At 42.0% G+C, this 22,545-nt stretch overlaps 1 protein-coding gene across 7 annotated transcripts in view; it reads right to left on the minus strand.

Moving 5' to 3' along the window:
• SORCS1 (sortilin related VPS10 domain containing receptor 1) overlaps window positions 1–22,545 on the minus strand; it is a 1,076,837-nt gene that overhangs the window by 49,016 nt on the left and 1,005,276 nt on the right. Inside the window, exon 26 of one of the 7 annotated variants that reach the window (XM_089660686.1) lies at window positions 17,106–17,308. The exons of the other annotated variants lie outside the window; for them this stretch is intronic. Coding sequence (XP_089516812.1) covers window positions 17,106–17,308 — 203 coding nt within the window. The remainder of the gene's footprint in view (window positions 1–17,105; window positions 17,309–22,545) is intronic. 7 annotated transcript variants of the gene reach the window in all.

The raw sequence follows: 22,545 nt of genomic DNA on the forward strand, positions 1-22,545 counted from the left end.
ATCCCCACATGTAACAAAGGGGCAAGGGAGTTTGTGACATCGTTGACCTGATATGGCCACATGGCCATATTTAGTCCACGGCATTGTCTAAATATAGCCACATAGCCTTGATAGTCAGTGATGTCATGAGCATATCCACCCTGCAGCTGCACATGAAAAAAGGGTAGGAAAATTTGTGACATCATTGACCAAATATGACCACATGGCCATATTTGGTCAATGACATTATCCAAGTATGGACACATGACTAGATTAGGTCAATGATATCATGAGCATCTCTGCCCTGCAGCCACACATACCGAAGGGCCAGAGAAGCTTGTGACATGAATGACCTAAACTGGCCACATGGCCATATTTCGTCAATGACATTATCCAAGTATGGACATATGACTAGATTAGGTCAATGATATCATGAGCATCCCTGCCCTGCAGCCACACATACCGAAGGGCCAGAGAAGCTTGTGACATGAATGACCTAATCTAGACACATGACCATATTTGTTCAATGACAACACATTTAGCCATCTGGCCATATTAGGTCAATGATGTCAACAACATCTCCATCTTGCAGCCGCACATAGCAAAGGGCCAGAGAAGCTTGTGACATCAGTTGTCCAACTATAGCTAAGTGGCAATATTAAGTCAATGATGTCCTAAGCATTCCCACCCTGTAGCCGCACATAGCAAAGAGTTGTGGACGCTTGCAATATTATTGACCTAATATGACCACATGGCCATATTTGTTAAATAACAATGTCCAAATTTCACCATATGGCCATATAAGGTCAATGGTGTCACCAGCATCTCCATCTTGCAGCTGCACATAGCAAAGGGCCAGGGAAGCTTGTGACATCATTGTCCTAGCCATGTGGCCATATTTGGTCAATGATGTCATGAGCATCCCTGCCTTGCATCTACACCTATGAAAAACGGCAGGAAGCGTGTGACATCAGTGACCTAATATGACCACATGGCTATATTTGGTCAACAACGTAGTCCAAATATGGTTAAGTGGCAATATTAGGTCAATGATGTCATTAGCATTCCCACCCTGCAGCCACACGTAGAAAAGAGTCATGGACATTTGCAACATCATTGACCTAACATGACTACATGGCAATATTTAGTCAATTATATTGTCTAAGTATGGCCATGTAGCCATATTAGGTCAGTGATGTCATGAATATCTCCACCCCCTTATTATACACAGCTGAGGAAAAGAAAATGCCCTGGCCGAGGCTGATTGGGTGTTGAGTTGGCAGCAGTGGCAGCTTACTTCTGGGCCAAATCCATTTGTATCCCTTTGCACATTAGGGGCAACAATTTTCAGAAATTTGCTGTGTTGATGATTACAAATTACAACAAAAGTGATCAGTATATATTGTCAAAAAGTTACAGTGTATCTAAAACCAAGAACAAAACCAAGAACAAAAATGTAACATTGCACCTTGCAATTATTAGATGTAGTGGATGCATTAGTTTTCTTTTTTCAGGCAATTTCAGTAAGTACAGAAAACTGTTGATCCTGCCAGAAAATGCAGTGCCCTTGTCACTTCCTGTGAGATTAACTGAACCTTTTAACAGCTATCCCAGCTATCTTCTGTTAAATACAGAATACCAACCTTATGTTTTGGAGATGAGGATAAGGGAAAGTGTTTGTAGTCCAAATCAGGATGATGAAGCTGCTCCTCCAAGTACATTACATTGAGTAAGTGTTGTCACCTCAGAACAGGAAGTGTGTTACTAGCAGGAACACCAGGTGAAAATAAATGGAAAAAGCCTAAACATAAAGAAAACTAGTGCAGCCACCACATCTTAGGGCAACTGACAATATAGTTAATTTTTGTTTTCGGGTTTAGATGCACTTTAAAGTTGTAAATCTCCATGAATTGGTAAAATTTGCATTTTTTGTTACATTTAGTGAATCCATCAAATATTTATTAAATCCCCCAGCTGGTCTTAAAGGGTCAGTCCATCCAAAGCTGATATTTCAGGGTAGATGTTGAAGTGTTAAACCCCTTAACAGTCTCTTTTGTCTCTCAGTGACTCTATTAGTGAGATCTTCTTGGGTCTGCATACTTGTTGTACCCCTTATAAAGGGCTCCCACCATCCCTGTGCTGAGTTCTTGAGTCTACACAGCTGCAATGCCCCTTATGAATGCTTCAACCATCCCTTCACTTAGTTCCTGGGTCTGCACACCTACTTTGTCCATTAAGAGGGGCCCCTACCACTCTTGCACTGAGTTCCTAGCATTGCATACTTGTTGTGCCCCTTATAAGGGGCTCCCACCATCCCAGCACTGAGCTCAGGGGTCTAAACACCTGCTGGGCCCATTATGAGGGGCTTCCACCATCCCTATATGGAGTACCTTGCTCTGCAAACCTTCTGTGCCTATTTTTGAGGCAATCTTTGTGCTGCATTCCCAGGTCTATACACATGCTGTGCCCATTGCAAGAGGTCTCAACTGTCCCTGTATTGAGTTTTCAGGTCTTTACATCCTGCTGGATGACAGGAAAGAACTGAAATACATAAAGGTTGGCAAGAACATCAAAAATTACTAGGTTGTCGAGACTTGGGATGATTAGGGAGATCTCAATTTTGGAGTATCCAAGACCTTTAAGAAGCCAGGGGATGACTGACCAACACGTTCCACCTATGACCAAAATATCAGTTTGGGAGAACCGAGTGTTAACAATATCAAGCTTACAGTCAAATCTACTGGAAAAGATAGCAGATACAAGGATCACATAGACATGACAAATAACACACAAAGCACAGGGACATTTTGAAGAGTAGGGTAAGAGGTTCTTTACGTTTTCTTGATTTGACTTCCTCTCCATAAATCAGGGAAAGGTCTACTTCGTTTTGTCATTTTGTTTGACCGTACTGCACATAATGTGACTTTGACTGGAGTGATGCTACCAGTCTTTCTAGAGATAATTAGAAATGCTCATACACAACAGAAGTACCATTCCATATGAGAACCATTCAAGCCTTGGTGTAACCCCTTCCCACCAGCTGTATGTATATATATGTAGTAGAACGGAGGTGGGCTTTAATGCAGGGCTGACACATATGAAGCCTCCATTGCTGCTTTATGCTGGGACTGTGGTACCCCCAGAACTGTGACCACACTCCCGGTCACTATTTCCAGTTGAAAGATGGAAGGACAGGATCCTGGTCAACTGATCACTATGACAGCCAATCCAAGTGCTGCATGATATATGATGAGCTGCATGTATTGAATCATCCCTTTCATGCTCAAGTGCACCAAGTAGGCTCACTGTTTCACCACTAAGGTTCAACAAAACAATAGATTGTCCTTCCATTAATAAAAATTTGCTCAAATTTCCATATCTTTTTTTTGTGTCCTGCTCTTCTTCCCAACCTTCACTAAGCTTTAATAACTTTCCCTATCCTAGATGGATAAATACATCAATACCATGACCAAAGTGTCCGCTGTTTGTACACACCCTCCTGTAAAATTCACTGTGCATTGGCACTCCTGAACATTAGCTTCCTATAGACTTCTATGGGAATGTTTCCCAATCTAAACTGACCTCAGAACACGGCCCCATAGAAGTCAACAGCGGTTTTCTGCATTGGCGGTATGCATCTGGGAAAAAATAAGGGTGGGCTGGTTTGATTTAATTTGAGGGAGCAAAAAAAAGATAAGTGTACTTTTCTTAAAAGAGTACATATCCTTTCAATAACACAGTAGAGCCAAAAGTTTGTGGCTACCTGACCATCATACCTGCAGTATATGAACTTGTTGGACCTCCTATCCGAAGACCACAGTCATTATTATTGAGCTGGCCTCCTTATTGCAGCTATAGTGACTCCAACTCTTCTGGGAAGGCTTTCCCCAAGATTTTGTTTGGTGTCTGTGGGAATTTGCACTCATTCAACCAAAAAACATTTGTGAGGTCAGGTGCTGATGTTGAATGAGAAAACCTGACTCACATTTATAATTACAATTCATCCCAAAGGTGTCCAGCATGGTTGAGGTGCAGAACACTTGAGTTTCTCTACATCAAACTGGTCAAACTATGTCTTTATGGAACTGGTTTTGTACACAGTCATTCTGGAACAGAAAAGGGCCTTCACCAAACTGTTGTCACAATATGAAAATATGAAATGCACCATGGTCTAAAATTTCTTAGCAGTACCAGTACCCTTGACTGGAAACACCTTAACACAGTCATATGAGGATATGGGCACATAAGTTTGGCTATATAGTGTATTGCGAAGAACAAATTTTGGATATAGCAGGAAAGAATTAGAATCCATGCTTTTTTTTCAGTTGCCTGAGTTCTTCAGGGGGAATTTCAGTTTCTGTCATGGAGGCACAACAGGAAGTTGGAGATATGGATGTCTGTTCTGATGACCATTGTCTTAGAGCAGTGGTCTCCAAACAGTAGCCCATCAGCCAGAGGTGGCCCTTTGCTTGCCTATATAAGGGACTTGAGACACCATTCCATCCATTGACAAATTATGGGGCACCATTCCATCCCCTGACACCAATGATGGAAGCTCCATACCATCCACTGACACCAATTATGGAGCATTATTCCTCCCATTAAAACCAATGATGGAGCATTGTTTACTTCTACTGGTGCCAGCTCATTTTCCACTCCCGCTGGCCATAGTATGACCCCCATAGACTGAAGGACAGTAAACTGGCCCTTTGTTTAGTAAGTATGGAAACCTGTGTATTAGAGGATAATTTTCCAACTTTGATGAGTATTTCCATCACTTCCTGCTGGGTCCACAGGACAGGAAGCAATGGGACACAGACAAAAGAAAAACTAAACTGAGAGGAGTTTTAATCGCTAATATCTTGTTCTCTATACCCTTTAGAGCAGTGGTTCTCAACCTGTGGGTCGCGACCCCTTTGGGGGTCGAACGATCCTTTCACATGGGTCCCCTAAGACCATCAGAAAACACATATTTCCGATGTGTAAAGAGCAGCTACTGTGTAGAAAGCAGCTGCTGTGTTGAAAGCAGCTACTCTGTTAAAAGCAGCTACTGTGTTGAAAGCAGCAGTATTGGAGGTAAAACGACACTCATGAATTATAATTACTGGGTAAATAATTTTATGGTTGGGGGTCACCACAACATGAGGAACTGTATTAAAGGGTCACGGCATTAGGAAGGTTGAGAACCACTGCTTTAGAGCATATACTATACACTATATAGGGTACTCTATACCTCAGAGAGTATATAGTATACCCCACTCTATCCAAAACTACAGAAAAAGGGTAGGGCTATACATACACTAACAGAAATAGTGCTTGCTAGGATTCTTCAGTATATTACCATCTTACTGTAAAGCAAAAGTGAAATACTTGCCCTTCGGATTGCAATGTTGCAATATTCAGTGAGCAGTGCCAAGACTTTTATGAAGCTAATGATATTTAATTCTTGCTTGCAGTATTTTCAGCTGCTGTAGTTCTTGCTGTACTCCCAGGCTGCTCTAATATATATTGTATTGTCTAAAGGCTCCTAGGTTGCTTCCTCTTCCCTTCTGCTGGTTTATGGCCACTTACAGCCGCAGGTGAGATAATTGCTGCACTCTTGTAGCTCCATATGAATTATATAGACAGAAGGCAGGACTGTGTATTAGCCACTGCTCAATGCGGGCTCTGGGTGCATGCTGCACATGCTGGGTGTTTATACAAGAATAAAAGCAGCAGGTTACCACTGTTGGGGATTCCTGGTGGGGCTGTAACACCCTATACTTGTCTAGCACTGCCTGTAAATAATGTTTGTGGACTTCAAATTGTCTGCATGGACTGCTGGTATCATTTAAAAGGCTATATAAACAGTTTTGCATTTTGATTTTATCAGCACTCCCCCTCCCCCTACTTTCTCAGGCCTCTCTATTCTCTAACTCACCGTCTTACGCTTTCCCCCTTTCTCTTTTTGTCCTCATCCAGCCCCACCCCCAATTCTTTCTAGTTCCCAAACTCCTTTTCCAGCCTTCTCATGGGCACCCCATCACCTTTATCTCTATATAGCTTTCTATTTGTAGCTCCATCTTCCGCTCTCACTCTTTCTACCACCTTTCTTTCCTTGTTCTAGCCCCTTTCCCTTTTTATACACCCTCTCCCTCTTTTTGCCCTTCCCTCTCCTGCATTCTAGTTCTCTGTCCATTGTTCTCACCCCTTTCCCTCTTGCTGGTCCCTGTACCCCTTCTTAGCTACTTTTCTTCTTTCTAACCACTCTCCCTTATACCTTTTCAAGCCCCTCTCCTTCTTTTTGGCCCCTTTTCCTGTTGTAGTCTATATCCAACCTTTTGGCCCATTCCCCTCTTTCTAGTCCCTTTCTTTCTTGCTAGTCCCTCTACCTCTTGTTATCTGCTTTCCCTCTTCCCAGTCCCTCTTCTTCTCTTTAGCTCCCCTCTATCTCCCTTCCCTCTTGATAACCTCTCTATCTCTTATTAGCCCTTCTCCCCCTTACTTATGTTATCCTCTCTTTGCTAGCCCCTTTTATTTTCCTCTAGTTCCTCTCTCTTTCTCTAGCCCCTGTCTTCTTTGCTAGCCTCTCTCCCTTTCTCTAGACCCTCTCTCCTCCTCTATCCCCTCTCTCTTTCTAGTTCTATTTTATCTTTTTATTCCCCCTCGCTGTTTCGAGCCCTCTGTCTCTTTCTAGTCCCAGTTCCTCTTTTAGCCCCTCTTTCTCTTTCTAACTTGTCAGTCTTTTGATATCCCCCCTCTGTCTTTTTAACCCCTCCATCTTTCTAGCCACTTCCCTCTTGCCCCCTTCCCTTTTTTCTAGCCACTCTCTATCTTTTTAACCCCTTTTCCTCTTTGTAGACCATCTCCCTCTTACTTTTTCATACCCTTTCCCTTTATTGAAACCTCTCTTCCTCTTTCAAGGCACTCAAGCCCTCTATAACCCCTTGCCCTCTTTCTAGCCTGTCTCCATTTTTGTTCCAGCCCCTCTCCCTCTCTGTAGCTACTCTCTGTCTATCCTCTCTCCTTCCTTCTAGCCTGTGTCCCTCTCTCTAGCCTCTCTCTCTTTTTCTAGCCCCTCTCTATCTTTCTATCTACTTTCCCTCTCTGTATCCCCTCTTTATTGTTCTAGCCCCTCAACCCATTTCTAACCCCTTCTCTTGTTTCTAGCCTGTCTCTCTCTTTTTCTAGCCCTTCTCCCTCCCTCTTGCTCCTCTCTTTCTATCCCCTCTCTTTCCTTCTAGCCCGTCTCCTTCTCTCTAGCCCCTATCTCTCTTTTTCCAGCCCCTCTCTCTCTCTATCTACCACCTTTCCTCTTTGTAGCCCCTCTCTATCATTCTAGCACCTCAACCCATTTCTAACCCCTTTTCCTCTAACTAGGCTTTCTCTGTTTCTAGACCTTCACCCTGTCTCTAGCACCTCTCTTTATATCCCCTCTCCCTCTTTCTAGTCCCCTCTCCATGTTTTTAGCCCCCTTCTCTCTTTCTAGCTCCTCTCTCCCTTACTTTTTCAAGCCTATCTCCCACTCTCTTCTTTTTCTAGCCCTTCTCCATATTTCAAGCCCATTTCCTTCTTTTGGCCCATCTCCCTCTAACTAGCTCTCTTTCTTTTCAGCCCCTCTTGCTCTCTTTATAGCCCCTCTCCTTTTCATGGAAACATTTTATTTTTAGCCTTTAATTTTAGTCCCCCCTCTCTCTTTTAAATACCACCCCCTCTTTTTTTTAGCCTCTCTTCTCTCTCTTTCTAGTCTTTTTACCTCTTCCACTCTTTAGCCTCTCTCCTTACCTCATTTCTCATTTTAAAGCCCACTACTCTCTTTCTCTCTCCCTCTTTCTATCCCCTTCCCCCCTCTTTTTTTTTTATTTCATCTCCTTAGCCCTAGCCTCTCATCGTCTACCTCTTCCTGGCCTCTCACCCTCTCTCTTCTTTTTCTAGCCCTTCTCCATATTTCAAGCCCATCTCCCTCTAACTAGCTCTCTTTCTTTCCAGCCCCTCTTGCTCTCTTTATAGCCCCTCTCTTTTTCATGGAAACATTATATTTTTAGCCTCCTTAGCCCTAGCCTCTCATCCTCTACCTCTTCCTGACCTCTGTCCCTCTCTCTTCTTATTTCCATCCATTCTCTCTTTCAACACCCCTCCCCAGTCTATTTCTCTATCTTCCTCTATGTTTTAGTCCCTCTCCCTCCTCTTTTGTATCCCTTCTTTCTCACTCTTCTTTCCATTCCTCTATCTTTCTATCTCCCTCCCAGTGTCTCTGTGTTTATCTTCCAACTCTCAAAGCAAATTTCTATAAAAATAAAAAGTTACCTACACAAGCTTTAAAAGCACGCAGATAACATGATTTTGGAATAAGCTTTGGTTTAATCGAATATCATTTTAAGTTTTCATTAAAAAAAAAAAAAATTCATGAAGATGTGTGTATTCCTCTGTTATCTGGGTAGCATCAGGTACCGTCCACTCTGGTTACCTCGTATCTAGTTATTACAAATAAAAGCATAATTGATTTTACAAGGACAAAGCATCCAGGCATATTAATTCTTTCTTGTGCAGCCTTTACTTCACTAGACACTTTTTTTACACCTTCCTTTAATCTCAGTTCTATAAAATTCAGACAGTCTAAGCCGAACATTTGCATTTGGCTGTTTCAGCTGCTGTCCTTGGTGCTGATCCTTTAATATCTAGCTGAAAACACTTTAAAGGGTTTCAAGTTATGCAGCCAATGGTACATTATGACTTTGAAACTGTGATAATGTTATATGAAATCCTCCCCCTCCCCCCCCACGCAATGTGTTCATGGGTTCAAGCATCTTAAAGGAGATTTGAGAGCTGAATTAATTAAAAACAAATGTGTGTTACAGCCAAAAGCAGCGTCTACGCTTTTTTTTTTTTTTTGAGAAAGCAAAATACCTGTGTAAGAGTTTAGAATTCACAGGTTATCGACTTTAAAAATAAAATGCCTTTTAACCTGAATGTTGGGCGTCCTGGGAAGCCTGAACAGAATTTTTTTTAATGTACTAAAATACTGTATATTGACCCATCACTTATCAGATTGGATGTCGCTCCACTTCCTTAAACTGAACCTCTCCAAAACCGAGTTTCTTGTCTTCCCCCGAGCCCGGACCCCACCCCCCATTGACTTCTCCATCACATCCAACAACGCCACCATCAAACCCGCCCCGCAAGCCAGAGTACTTGGTGTCATTCTGGACTTCAACCTATCCTTCCAGCCCCAAGTCCAATCTTTAACAAACTCGTGCAGACTCCACCTCCGCAACATCGCCAAAATCCGCACGTTCCTAACCCCAGAAACCACTAAACAGCTCATCCACTCCCTCATCATATCACGACTCAACTACTGCAACTCCCTCCTGACTGGCCTGCCTCGCCGCTGGCTATCCCCGCTTCAGTCCATCCTGAATACGGCTGCCAGACTCATTCACCTTTCCAACCGCTCTGTTTCCGCCACCCCCCTCTGCCAATCCCTCCACTGGCTTCCGATTGCGCAACGGATCAAATTCAAAATCCTAACACTGACGTACAAAGCCGTCCACCATACTGCCCCGAACTACATCACTGACCTAATATCCAAGTACCGCCCAACATGCACACTCCGCTCCTCACAAGACCTCCTTCTCTCTAGTTCCCTGGTCTCCTCCTCCCATGCCCGCCTCCAGGACTTCTCCAGGGTGTCACCCATCCTCTGGAACTCCCTGCCCCAACCCATAAGATTATCACCTACTCTCCTCTCCTTTAGGCGCACCCTGAAAACCCATCTCTTCAGGGAAGCCTACCCCACCCCCTGCTAACCTGCCGACCTCCTCCACTCTTCCTACCACTCCATCCCCCACAGCTATCTCCTCCTGTGCCACCATCCCCTCCCTCCTAGATTGTAAGCTCCAAAGAGCAGGGCCCTCAATCCCCTCATGTTTTGCATTGTATTGGTATTGTTCTGTCACATGTTCTGTCCCCCTTTGTAATGTACAGCGCTGAGCAAACTATTGGCGTTTTATAAATACTGTATAATAATAATAATAATAATAATAATAATCACTTTCCAAAAGTATATGGACACTGTTAGGCTGGATTCACACCTATGCAGGTACTTTTTGCATTTTTGCACATGGAGTTTTTTTCATGTAATTACATTTACGGTTTTTTTTTGACCAGTTTTTTGTTGGGCATAATAAAAAAAATGCAAAATGCATCAAAAACGCATCAAAAATGCACTACATGCTTTTCTTAAGCATCTCCATTGAAATCTATTCAACCAAAAATACACCGTTTTGTGTTTTAAAAAGTTCCTGACTCTTTCCAAAAATGCAGCAGCTGAAAAAAGCATAGATGTGAACGTATCCCATAGAAAACCATGTTAAATGGACTGTAGTGTGTTTCTGCAAAAAGCACCAAAAAACGCATTGGTGTGAACCAGGCCTTAATGCCAGGGCTTTGTTTCAGCGGAAATGTGGAGGAACGCAGTTCTGGTGCCTCCAGCACATATTGTACATAATGGCAAAGGGGTGCTGGGGTTCTATTGTTGCTGGAGGGGAGATATTTTTGCAGAGAGTCTATTGTTGCTGGTGGGGGATTTTTTGTTGCTGGAGGGGGGGTCTTATGGTTCTGGGGGGTCATTTGTTGGTGGGAGGGATATACTGTTGAGGGAAAGGTCTATTACTGCTGGAGGGTCTATTAATGCTGGCTGCTGGGAGATCTGTTGTTGCTGCCAGGGATCTATTAATGCTGGGTTGGATATATTGTTACTGAAGGAGAGGTATTTTTTCTTTGCAGGGGGTCTATTGTTGCTGGTGGGGGGATATGTTGTTGCTGGAAGGGGGGTCTCATGGTTCTGGGGGGTTGTTTGTTGGTGGGAGGGATATACTGTTGAGGGAAAGGTCTATTACTGCTGGAGGGTCTATTAATGCTGGCTGCTGGGAGATCTGTTGTTGCTGCCAGGGATCTATTAATGCTGGGTTGGATCTATTGTTACTGGAGGGGAGATATTTTTTTTGCAGGGGGTCTATTGTTGCTGGTGGGAGATTTGTTGTTGCTGGAGGGGGGTCTTATGGTTCTGGGGGGGTCATTTGTTGGTGGGAGGGATATACTGTTGAGGGAAAGGTCTATTACTGCTGGAGGGTCTATTAATGCTGGCTGCTGGGAGATCTGTTGTTGCTGCCAGGGATCTATTAATTCTGGGTTGGATCTATTGCTGGGGGGTCTTTTGTTGCTGGCTGCAGGGGATCTATTTTACTGCTTTACTTGTTATTATCAACAAATTCCATACAAATTACTTAGCACCATAAAATTATACTCAGTGCTGTATTTTCTAAAAGGGGTGGTACTGGGAGGTGTGTAGGGAGTAGAGACAAGGGGTGACTCAGAAGGAGGGAGTTCCTGTACCTATTCTCTGAGAAAAACAGCCCTGGTTAATGCTATACTATGCCAAGACGTTTTAGAGAGTTGTGCATTTGTAACCTTGTGGAAACAGTTTGGTGAAGACCCTTTTCAGTTCCAGTATAATCGTGCCCCTCTGTACAAAGCCAGCTCCATAAAGGTATGGTTTGACCAGTTTGGGGTGGAGGAACTTGAGTGACCTGCACATAGTCCTGACCTCAACCCCATAGAACACCTTTAGAATAAATGAGAATGACAACTGCAAGCCAGGTCTTCTCATACAGCATCAGTACCTGCACCCACAAATTCCCAAAGCAGCACTCCAAAATTTTGTTGAAGCCTTCCCAGAAGGCTGTTGTATCCACAAGAGTTGGGTCAGCTCCCTATGTTAGCCAATGATTCTGTAATAGGTTCTCCAACAAGCTCAGATAGGTTTAATGGTCAGGTGATGGTCTGCAGGTACTCAAGTGGCCTGCATAGAGAATAGACCTTAACCCGACTGCACAACTTTGGGATGAATAAGAGCACTGCTTGTGAGTCATGTCATCTGATTTAACATCAGTACATGACCTCAAAATGTTCTTTTGGTTGAATGGGCACACATGCCGACAAACACTCCAAAATCTTATAGAAGGCCTTCTCGGAAGAGCAAAGGCTGTTATATTTATAGAAGTGGGCCAACTCCATATAATGTCCATGATTTTGGAATGGAATGTCCAACAAGCTCATGTAGGTGTAATGGTCAAGTGTTCACCAACCTTTGGCCATATAGGGCATATGTGCCCTCTGGTGTTCATCTCTGGAATGTAATAAGTAACTATTATTGTTAAAGTACAACCAAAGGCAAACCTCCTTTTTCATTTTGGATAGAGTTTTTTGTCATCTGAGTCCCATTGGAGAAATTTCTCTTCAACTTTTCACCCATAAAACAGGTAATGAAAGAAACAGGAAGGGACAGAAAATCCCTCAAAACTGAGGGAATCCTTGGTTGTAACTAGAGATGAGCGAATTTTTCAAAAATTCGATTCGGCTGATTCGGCGAATTCCAGGAAGAAATTCGATTCGATGCGAATTAATTCGCTATGAAGTTAACTTATAAAAAGGGTTTCTAGGCTTCAGAGAGCCTTTAAATTAGTGCAGAACACTGTACCTTTAATTTAAATGCCCTTGGAGATGAGGAAGGAGAAGGAGAAGGAGAAGGATGAGAAGAAGGAGAAGGAGAAGAATGAGAAGAAGGAGAAGGAGAAGGATGAGAAGAAGGAGAAGGATGAGAAGAAGGAGAAGGATGAGAAGAAGGAGAAGGAGAAGGAGAAGGAGAAGGATGAGAAGAAATAGAAGGAGAAGGATGAGAAGAAGGAGAAGGAGAAGGATGAGAAGAAGGAGAAGGAGAAGGATGAGAAGAAGGAGAAGGATGAGAAGAAGGAGAAGGAGAAGGATGAGAAGGAGAAGGATGAGAAGAAGGAGAAGGATGAGAAGAAGGATGAGAAGAAGGATGAGAAGAAGGAGAAGGATGAGAAGAAGGATGAGAAGAAGGAGAAGGATGAGAAGAAGGATGAGAAGAAGGAGAAGGATGAGAAGAAGGAGAAGGATGAGAAGAAGGAGAAGGATGAGAAGAAGGATGAGAAGAAGGATGAGAAGAAGGAGAAGGATGAGAAGAATGACAGTTCTGTGACAGTTTCTGTCTATTTCTGACAGTTCTGGGACATTCACTCCATACAGCGGTTGAAACATTGTATCTATTTGTTTCCATAAATGACATTCTGCAGATACACTTAGAGGAGCTCTGCAGATACACTTTTTGCCGGCTTGGAATTATTCTTATTTTCATCCTACTTCTTCTTCTTCTTCTTCTTCCTCATCCTCATCCTCTTCTTCTTCTGAGGATGAGGATGAAAAAGAAGAAGAAGAAGAAGAAGTAGGATGAAAATAAGATTAATTCCAAGCCGGCAAAAAGTGTATGTGCAGAGCTCCTCTAAGTGTATCTGCAGAATAGAGGAACTCTGCACATACACTTTTTGCCGGCTTGGAATTATTCTTATTTTCATCCTACTTCTTCTTCTTCTTCTTCATCCTCATCCTCATCCTCTTCTTCTTCTTCTGAGGATGAGGATGAGGATGAAGAAGAAGAAGAAGAAGAAGTAGGATGAAAATAAGAATTCCAAACCGGCAAAAAGTGTATGTGCAGAGTTCCTCTATTTCTGACAGTTCTCTGACAGCTTCTTCACATGTACAGCGGTTGAAACATCTGTATCCTAAATGGAAACTAATAGATACAATGTTTCAACCGCTGTACATGTGTTCCTTCTGTCAGAGAACTGTCAGAAATAGCGGAGCTCTCTGCAGGGACACTTTTGCCGGCTGATCGGGAAAAATCCGATTCGCGCACCCGAAGTAGGCAAATATTCGGATTCGCCGCGAATCGAATTTTTCCTGAAATTCGTATCGAATTCCGGTTCGCCTGGTTCGATTTGCTCATCTTTAGTTGTAACCATGGTCACCAAAACAAATGTCCCCATTGGAAGATTTCCCTCCTGTTCCTGTTCTGGTGTCAACCCAATTTTTGTCCCTTGCACTCTCAGTGATAATCGTAAGCAGGACAAATAGAGAGGGTGAATCCTCCTGGGGGCACAGACAGCTATAAAATCCCTTCAGGTGTTTCAATTACCCTCCACGGTATTCAAAACTGAAAAAAAACTAAGTTTTGCCCTTAGTTATACTTTAACTCTGGACTTGGGATTCCCACCCTCTTCCATTTACACTCTACCCTCTTTGGAACCCAACTGAACCCTAAATAAAAAGAATATACATACCTTTTTCCCAGGTGTCTTTGGTCCATTCTGCTGATGTCACAGACTCTATCAGGTCCTCAGTGGAGAAGTCATAGGCTTTAAAACCCAGCTCCAGGTACAACTGTTTTTTTTTACATAGAATGGGAAACATTTAGAGCCCCTGTAAGATTTTTATGGCCATCTGTGACCCTCCTGGGGACATTCATCCCTGTCTTTTGTCAAGACAGCAAATACTGGGAAATATTTTCATTGGGGACATAGGCAAAGATACATTTTTAGAAGCGTGAAGGGTTAGAACTCATTAATTTTACTGATGTCTGATCCTTCCTTTCCTGGTATTTTTCAGGGATTGTCTTAAAGCGTATCTAAAGCCTTTTTTTGGGATATTGCGTGGAATGATTTAACCACTTCCAGTCCGAACACTTTTACCCCCTTCCTGCCCAGACCAATTTTCAGCTTTCAGTGATATCACACTTTGAATGACAATTGCACAGTCATGCAACACTGTACCCAGATGAATTTTTTTGCATTTTTTGAGACAGATAAAACTTTATTTTAGTGGTATTTATTCACCTCTGGGATTTTTAATTTTTTGCTATGTAAATGAAAAAGTCCAAACATTTTGAAAAAAAGCGTTTTTCTTATACAATTTTGCAAATAAATAATATTTCATCATAAATCTTGGCCAAAATTTATTCCGTTATCTTTTTAGTAAAAAAAACAAAACAAATTAAATTCTAACCAAAAATTATATTTTTTAAAAAATTTTTACATTTTTATTTTATTTTTTGATATTATTATTTGTTTTTTGTTTTTTTGTTTTTTTTACATACTGTCACCCTAGCAGTACAGTGTCACCGTATAGTGACACTGTACTACTTGTGGGGGGTGATGAAGATTTTTTTTTCTTTAAACTGATTGCTTTTACACCCATAAAGGCTGTAAAAGCAATCATTTATCCTTCTCTCTGGTTGCATTCTTGCAGCCATTGAGAACTACTGTGTGAGCTGTGATTGGTCACAGCTTGTCACACTGTACAAGGCTGTTGTGAATAGCCTTGTACCATGTGAGCACTGGATCACGGTGCTGCGCCCTCCCAGGGAGCGCGCAGAAGCAGGGAGGCCATTTATATAAGGCCACTCGACCCTGCACTGCCACCTTCTGGCCATTTATATACAATGGCCGGATGGGAGGTGGTTAAACTATGACAGGTTTCTTTTAAAAATAGAAACTGAAGAACCACACCATGGCTAAGGGGTCCAGATACAAAATTATTCCAATAAAAGTCGGGGGGGCAATCCAAAGAGTGTCTAACGTGTTTCGGCATTCCAAAAATGCCCCTTTCATTGGGGCTAGAAAAAAATAAGGACATGTCCATATCAGTACAGGTATTAAAGTCTGTGTTTTAACTTGGGAGATTCACCCTCCCTATTGTCTAATTTGACAAATGTCACAGGGACGGAAAGTGATGGGATTATCACCAGAGCAGAGGGAACATTTTCCAACAAGGACATGGATTTCATAGAACCATGTTGTCAGGTCCTCTGGTGTCTGCACAACCATCTCATGTTGTATCCAAAAAAAAAAGGAAAGAAGGCTTCAGCTTTAAATATATTTAAGTACATTTTCTGCTTTGCATTTGCCTGATTGAGTCTCATCCACTCATCCAACTGTCCTTTTCTTCAATGAAGATCCATCTGTCAGCAATCGCTATATTCATTGTACAGCCAATGATATATGTGTTTAAGCCAATCACTTTTGAACACACTCCGTTTCCAAAGTGGGGAATCATTCATTTTATCAGTAAACAGTTCTGTCGTCTAGGTCTACGATCCACTCTCTGCAAATGAGCCTAAAATTGTCATTTGCATAACCTGGCATTTGCATCGAGTACGGGTAATGATGATTACTCTAAAAAATTATTATGACTCTTGGAAATAGCGGGATGAATGCTGTACAATGAGTGGTGAATGTAGATGAATCTAAGGGGTCTATTTATGCAACATTTATTGTATGAATGTCTTAAGCATTTCTGCAAGCTACACAAAATGTCCCGTAATTTTTGTAAGAGATTAATGCCTGTATAATCAGCTCCATTTACTGGCCACAGTGCCGTGTATACCTAACAAAGTGCCTGTTGCCTGATGCTATGGCTCTAGTGTCCCACTCAAGAAAAGTGCTGGTGTGTGTACTAATCCAGAAAGCAGTACAATGTTTAGTAGATGAACGCCGCACACAAAACAGCTCCAAATACATAGGTAGTGAAAAAACAGCCTCAGACATTTCTCCTCCTGATAGCCACACCCCTGACACATTTTGTTCCACCCACAGGGATTAGTCATGACTAAGCCCTGTGGGCGGGGCAAAACACATCAGGAGATGTGGCTATCGGGAGGTGCCATGGGTGGGGCAAGTCACATCAGGGGGTGTGGCTATCGGGAGGTGCCATGGGTTGGGCAAATCACATCAGGGGGTGTGGCTTTTTGCAGGAGCTGTGGCTAAGGTTGTTTTTTTTTACATATGCTCTTGGAGCTGTTTGGTGTGCGGCATTCATCTACTACCCAAAATGCTGGATTGTTTTATGAAATATCCCCATCCGAAAAATACAGCACATTTTGGCCACTAGATGGAGCTGAAAATACAGGCATTAGTCTTTTACTAAAATTACGGGACATGCTGTTTAGTTTGCATGGATGCTCTGAAGATTTCTGCAACAAATGATTTGTAAATAGACCCCTAGGTGTGTAGATGAGCCCAGACTGACCTGCTTTTTATAAATATGGACCATGGTTTCTTAAAGTGAGCCCATGCTTTGACCAAGCAGGGCAAAGCAGCAAGTTCCCTCTAATGGTAGACCCTCCAGCTGCACATACTCTGTTATCCTTTGCTCCCCTGCTGTCCTGTTATTTCAGAAAAGTGAAATGACATGCCTGGTATTTTCAGGTATGGAAGAGCATGTGAATCACTCACCTTCCTCCCATGTGACAGTGCTGGTGCTTGGTGGTTGGTCCCTTAGGTACCTAGTGCTGTCACATGGGGGCGGGGTGACTTGAAGCTTACACAGGATTAACTGTCTTCTCTCTCGGCAGCCAAATGGAGTCGCAGGGCAGTGTAGGGAAGATGAGTATGTGCAGCTGATGGGACCAGCATTACAGTGAATTTGTCGTTCTGCCCTGTGTGGGTAAAGCACAGGTTCATGTTAATATCCAACTGGCCATTAGAGGGAGACTCTACATATCGATGTATATAATTCAATAATAAAAAAAAGCAAATATGTAAAAAGCATCACCAAATTTAAATTTTAATAAATATAATAGATTTAAATATGCTCTCCCTGAAAGCACACTTTAGTTCCCCTTTAAAGTGACAAGTGCCCAAAAAGCAGCCTGAAAAAGAAGACCACCTACCACTACAAGCATCATTAGGTGTCTGCGTATAACTACGATCTTTTTTCTGGTGCAGTTCCAAATTCCAAGAAAGACTTGCTGAAAAATGGATGTCCGCACCAGTATCCAACAATTAAATGCTTGGCTAAGTACCCTTTCCATAGAATTAGTCCTTGTCAAGTGGAATCCTTGGGGTGGTGGGACACCTATGCATAGACTTTTAGGAAGTCAACTAGACATATGCCATTTGTTTCCTTGCCAATCGAAATTCGGACAAAAGTTAGAGATTTAGATGTATTTGAATTTTCAAATCACCATAGTAACAAATTGCAACAAATCCAAAATAAATGATAATGAAACAATTTTTTTGAATTTGAAAATGAATTTGAAAATGAGTTCAAATTTGAAAACTAATTTAAATTTGAAAATGAATTTGAAATGGAAACATATTGCAATAAACAGTAAGGTTGAAAAGTGAAATAAGATGATAATTCCTACTTATGCTGCTGAATAGAACAGAATAGAGTAGAATGGAATAAAATAGAACAAAACAGAATATAATAGAAAATGAAAGAATAGAATAGAAGATAAAAGAATAAGATATAATAGAAACAAATAGAATAAAAAAAAAATAAATAAAACGGAAAAAGAGAGAAAGAAAGAAGTTTTGGGTTGGAAGAGAATTGCAGAGTGGGGGGGGGGGGGGGGTGATTGAAGGAGTAGGGGAGGGGGGGGGGAGGGAGGGTAGGGGAAGTGGGATATAGATAAAATATGTCAATAGGAAGATACTGATTTGATGTCTTTTCTATAGAAGAATGTGATTGTGATTTGTATTTGGTTGAAAATTAATAAATATTTATAAAAAAAACAAAAAAAAAAATAGAATAGAAAAAAATAGAATAGAAAATAAAGGCACAGAATAGAATAGAACAGGATAGAATATAAGAGAAAAGTATAAAACAGAAAAGAAATATAATAGAAAATAAAATAATAGAATAGAAAAGAACAGAGCAGAATATAATAGAAAAGAATAAAAAGAAAAAAATAGAATAGAAAAGAAAAGAATAGAATGAATATAGCCAAAATTTGAATTTTTGAAATTCGAATTGATTTGAAAATAGCATATGTTCTAAAAGAATCAGAATATATGAAACAAATTCAAAAAATGAATCATTTGAACATAATTAATATGGCAAAAGAAATGTTTAACTTCTGTGGGTGTAGGATTATATGTTTTTTTCTTTTTTTTTTTTAAAATGATTGAACTGGATGGACTTTTATCTATTTTCAGCCAGACTAACTAAGTAACTTTTTAACGAACAAATTTGAAACAAAGCTAAATTAATTTTTCTGTTGTTTACATCTCTAAAGTCGACATTTGCTTAGGTAGTTTGGGGGTGACTTTGAAGGCCCCAGTAAGTAGAATGGAGGTATGTACCTAGTGGTGCCAGCCCTTCAATGCATGCATTAGAGTTTAGGGCCCAATCACACTAAAGTGTTCCTTTGATGTGCATTATGACACGTGTTAATGCACTTTGCCTTGGGGCAGACCATTCATTATGGAAGGTCTGTCAACACACCAAGACAGATGAAAAAAGTGCATGACCCTCTTTTTAACAATGAAGTGCAACACAATGCAAGATATAGGCTCCACTGTACAATGCATTGAGGTGCCTTTCACAATGAAGGGCACTGCAATAGAGCATAGAGCAGAGGCACTGCCATGACTTGTGGTAACGCTCCCATTTTCGCATGCATTACAACGTGAATGGGCCCTTTTTATGATGATAGGTAATTACACTAGCTGAATTTGTATTCTTTAATTAAACTGTAACTAAAGTGAAAAAAGATCAATACTCACCTATCCCACTATGTGCTCTTCACATCTTGTGACTCCTGCAAAGTAATGGCCTCTACCAAAATCTTCATATCTGACACTTCTGGGTGTGTCGGATAACTGCATCTCCTGTGATTCCATCCACCAGCCCCTACAGCCACAGTCCTGAAAAGACATGGGGTCTGGAGGATGGAACCATGATTTATGGTCAGGGCATGCATCCAACACACTCCAAGAACTGCCCAGACAGAAGAGTCTGCCATAATTCTGCAAAGATCCAAGGAATGGGTGCTGGGATAGGTTAGTATTGAAAGCTCTTCACCAGGCTGCTTATTGGGCCCTGTTTTTTTTTGTTGTGTAGAAACAGAGTCAGTTTAAAGCTGAACTCCAGGAACTATTTGTATTGCATACTATTACCCCAGCTTGGAACAATGTAAGTATAAATTACTCATACCTAAGGGACCAATGAGAAACCTGGAAATGGATGTAGTAGTTCTCTTCATATCTGACACTTCTGGGTGTGTCGGATAACTGCATCTCCTGTGATTTCATCCACCAGCCCCTACAGCCACAGTCCTGAAAAGACATGGGGTCTGGAGGATGGAACCATGATTTATGGTCAGGGCATGCATCCAACACACTCCAAGAACTGCCCAGACAGAAGAGTCTGCCATAATTCTACAAAGATCCAAGGAATGGGTGCTGGGATAGGTTAGTATTGAAAGCTCTTCACCAGGCTGCTTATTGGGCCCTGTTTTTTTTTGTTGTGTAGAAACAGAGTCAGTTTAAAGCTGAACTCCAGGAACTATTTGTATTGCATACTATTACCCCAGCTTGGAACAATGTAAGTATACATTACTCATACCTAAGGGACCAATGAGAAACCTGGAAATGGATGTAGTAGTTCTCTTCATATCTGACACTTCTGGGTGTGTCGGATAACTGCATCTCCTGTGATTTCATCCACCAGCCCCTACAGCCACAGTCCTGAAAAGACATGGGGTCTGGAGGATGGAACCATGATTTATGGTCAGGGCATGCATCCAACACACTCCAAGAACTGCCCCAGACAGAAGAGTCTGCCATAATTCTGAAAAGATCCGATGTAGTAGTTCTCTTCATATCTGACACTTCTGGATGTGTCGGATAACTGCATCTCCTGTGATTTCATCCACCAGCCCCTACAGCCACAGTCTTGAAGAGACATGGGGTCTGGAGGATGGAACCATGATTTATGGTCAGGGCATGCATCCAATACACTCCAAGAACTGCCCCAGACAGAAGAGTCTGCCATAATTCTGAAAAGATCCGATGTAGTAGTTCTCTTCATATCTGACACTTCTGGGTGTGTCGGATAACTGCATCTCCTGTGATTTCATCCACCAGCCCCTACAGCCACAGTCTTGAAGAGACATGGGGTCTGGAGGATGGAACCATGATTTATGGTCAGGGCATGCATCCAACACACTCCAAGAACTGCCCAGACAGAAGAGTCTGCCATAATTCTGCAAAGATCCAAGGAATGGGTGCTGGGATAGGTTAGTATTGAAAGCTCTTCACCAGGCTGCTTATTGGGCACTGTTTTTTTTTTGTTGTGTAGAAACAGAGTCAGTTTAAAGCTGAACTCCAGGAACTATTTGTATTGCATACTATTACCCCAGCTTGGAACAATGTAAGTATACATTACTCATACCTAAGGGACCAATGAGAAACCTGGAAATGGATGTAGTAGTTCTCTTCATATCTGACACTTCTGGGTGTGTCGGATAACTGCATCTCCTGTGATTTCATCCACCAGCCCCTACAGCCACAGTCCTGAAAAGACATGGGGTCTGGAGGATGGAACCATGATTTATGGTCAGGGCATGCATCCAACACACTCCAAGAACTGCCCCAGACAGAAGAGTCTGCCATAATTCTGAAAAGATCCGATGTAGTAGTTCTCTTCATATCTGACACTTCTGGATGTGTCGGATAACTGCATCTCCTGTGATTTCATCCACCAGCCCCTACAGCCACAGTCTTGAAGAGACATGGGGTCTGGAGGATGGAACCATGATTTATGGTCAGGGCATGCATCCAATACACTCCAAGAACTGCCCCAGACAGAAGAGTCTGCCATAATTCTGAAAAGATCCGATGTAGTAGTTCTCTTCATATCTGACACTTCTGGGTGTGTCGGATAACTGCATCTCCTGTGATTTCATCCACCAGCCCCTACAGCCACAGTCTTGAAGAGACATGGGGTCTGGAGGATGGAACCATGATTTATGGTCAGGGCATGCATCCAACACACTCCAAGAACTGCCCAGACAGAAGAGTCTGCCATAATTCTGCAAAGATCCAAGGAATGGGTGCTGGGATAGGTTAGTATTGAAAGCTCTTCACCAGGCTGCTTATTGGGCACTGTTTTTTTTTTGTTGTGTAGAAACAGAGTCAGTTTAAAGCTGAACTCCAGGAACTATTTGTATTGCATACTATTACCCCAGCTTGGAACAATGTAAGTATACATTACTCATACCTAAGGGACCAATGAGAAACCTGGAAATGGATGTAGTAGTTGGTGTTACTACATTGATAGTCACAATCTTCTGGTCCTGCTCAGGATCTATGTGAGCAGCTGTCCCTTTAGAAACTGACTGCAGGAGGTCACTTGCCTGGTACCACCACCATTCATAGATCGCCTTGTATTTTATTTAAAGAATACAAAGAGTTCCCTGATTGGATGAGGCAGAGGTTGTGACATCACCACTGTTCCTCTCCACATTATCCAATCAGAGAACACCTTGTACAAAGCATTCAATAATTGGGGGCGTTGCTGAACAAACAAGTGATTCCCTGTTGTCAATTTGTAGAGGGGAAGCTGATTGCATAGAACCTGAGCAGGACCCAGATGATGTTGTCTAGCACTATAGTAGTGCCGACTAACACAGTGAATTTCAGCTTCCCCAGCCGCCCGTTAAGGTATGAGATATGCATACGTACAAGGTAGTATCAAACGGTTTCGAGATTAGCTCTGTTTACAAGAAAGTACTTTATCTATCTATGTTTAGACACGATCACCTTCAAAATAGCCCCCTTGCACAGCAATGCTCAGCGTTCCTGCCACCTCTGGAATGTGTCCTGGAAGTCTTCTTTTCAAAGCGCACCAAGCACCTTCTGCTATTCACACTGGATCTCTGCAATG

Source organism: Staurois parvus, unplaced genomic scaffold (assembly GCF_062004578.1).
Source record: "Staurois parvus isolate SC_StPar_1 unplaced genomic scaffold, SC_StPar_1.0 ptg001263l, whole genome shotgun sequence".
Classification (NCBI taxonomy): domain Eukaryota; kingdom Metazoa; phylum Chordata; class Amphibia; order Anura; family Ranidae; genus Staurois; species Staurois parvus.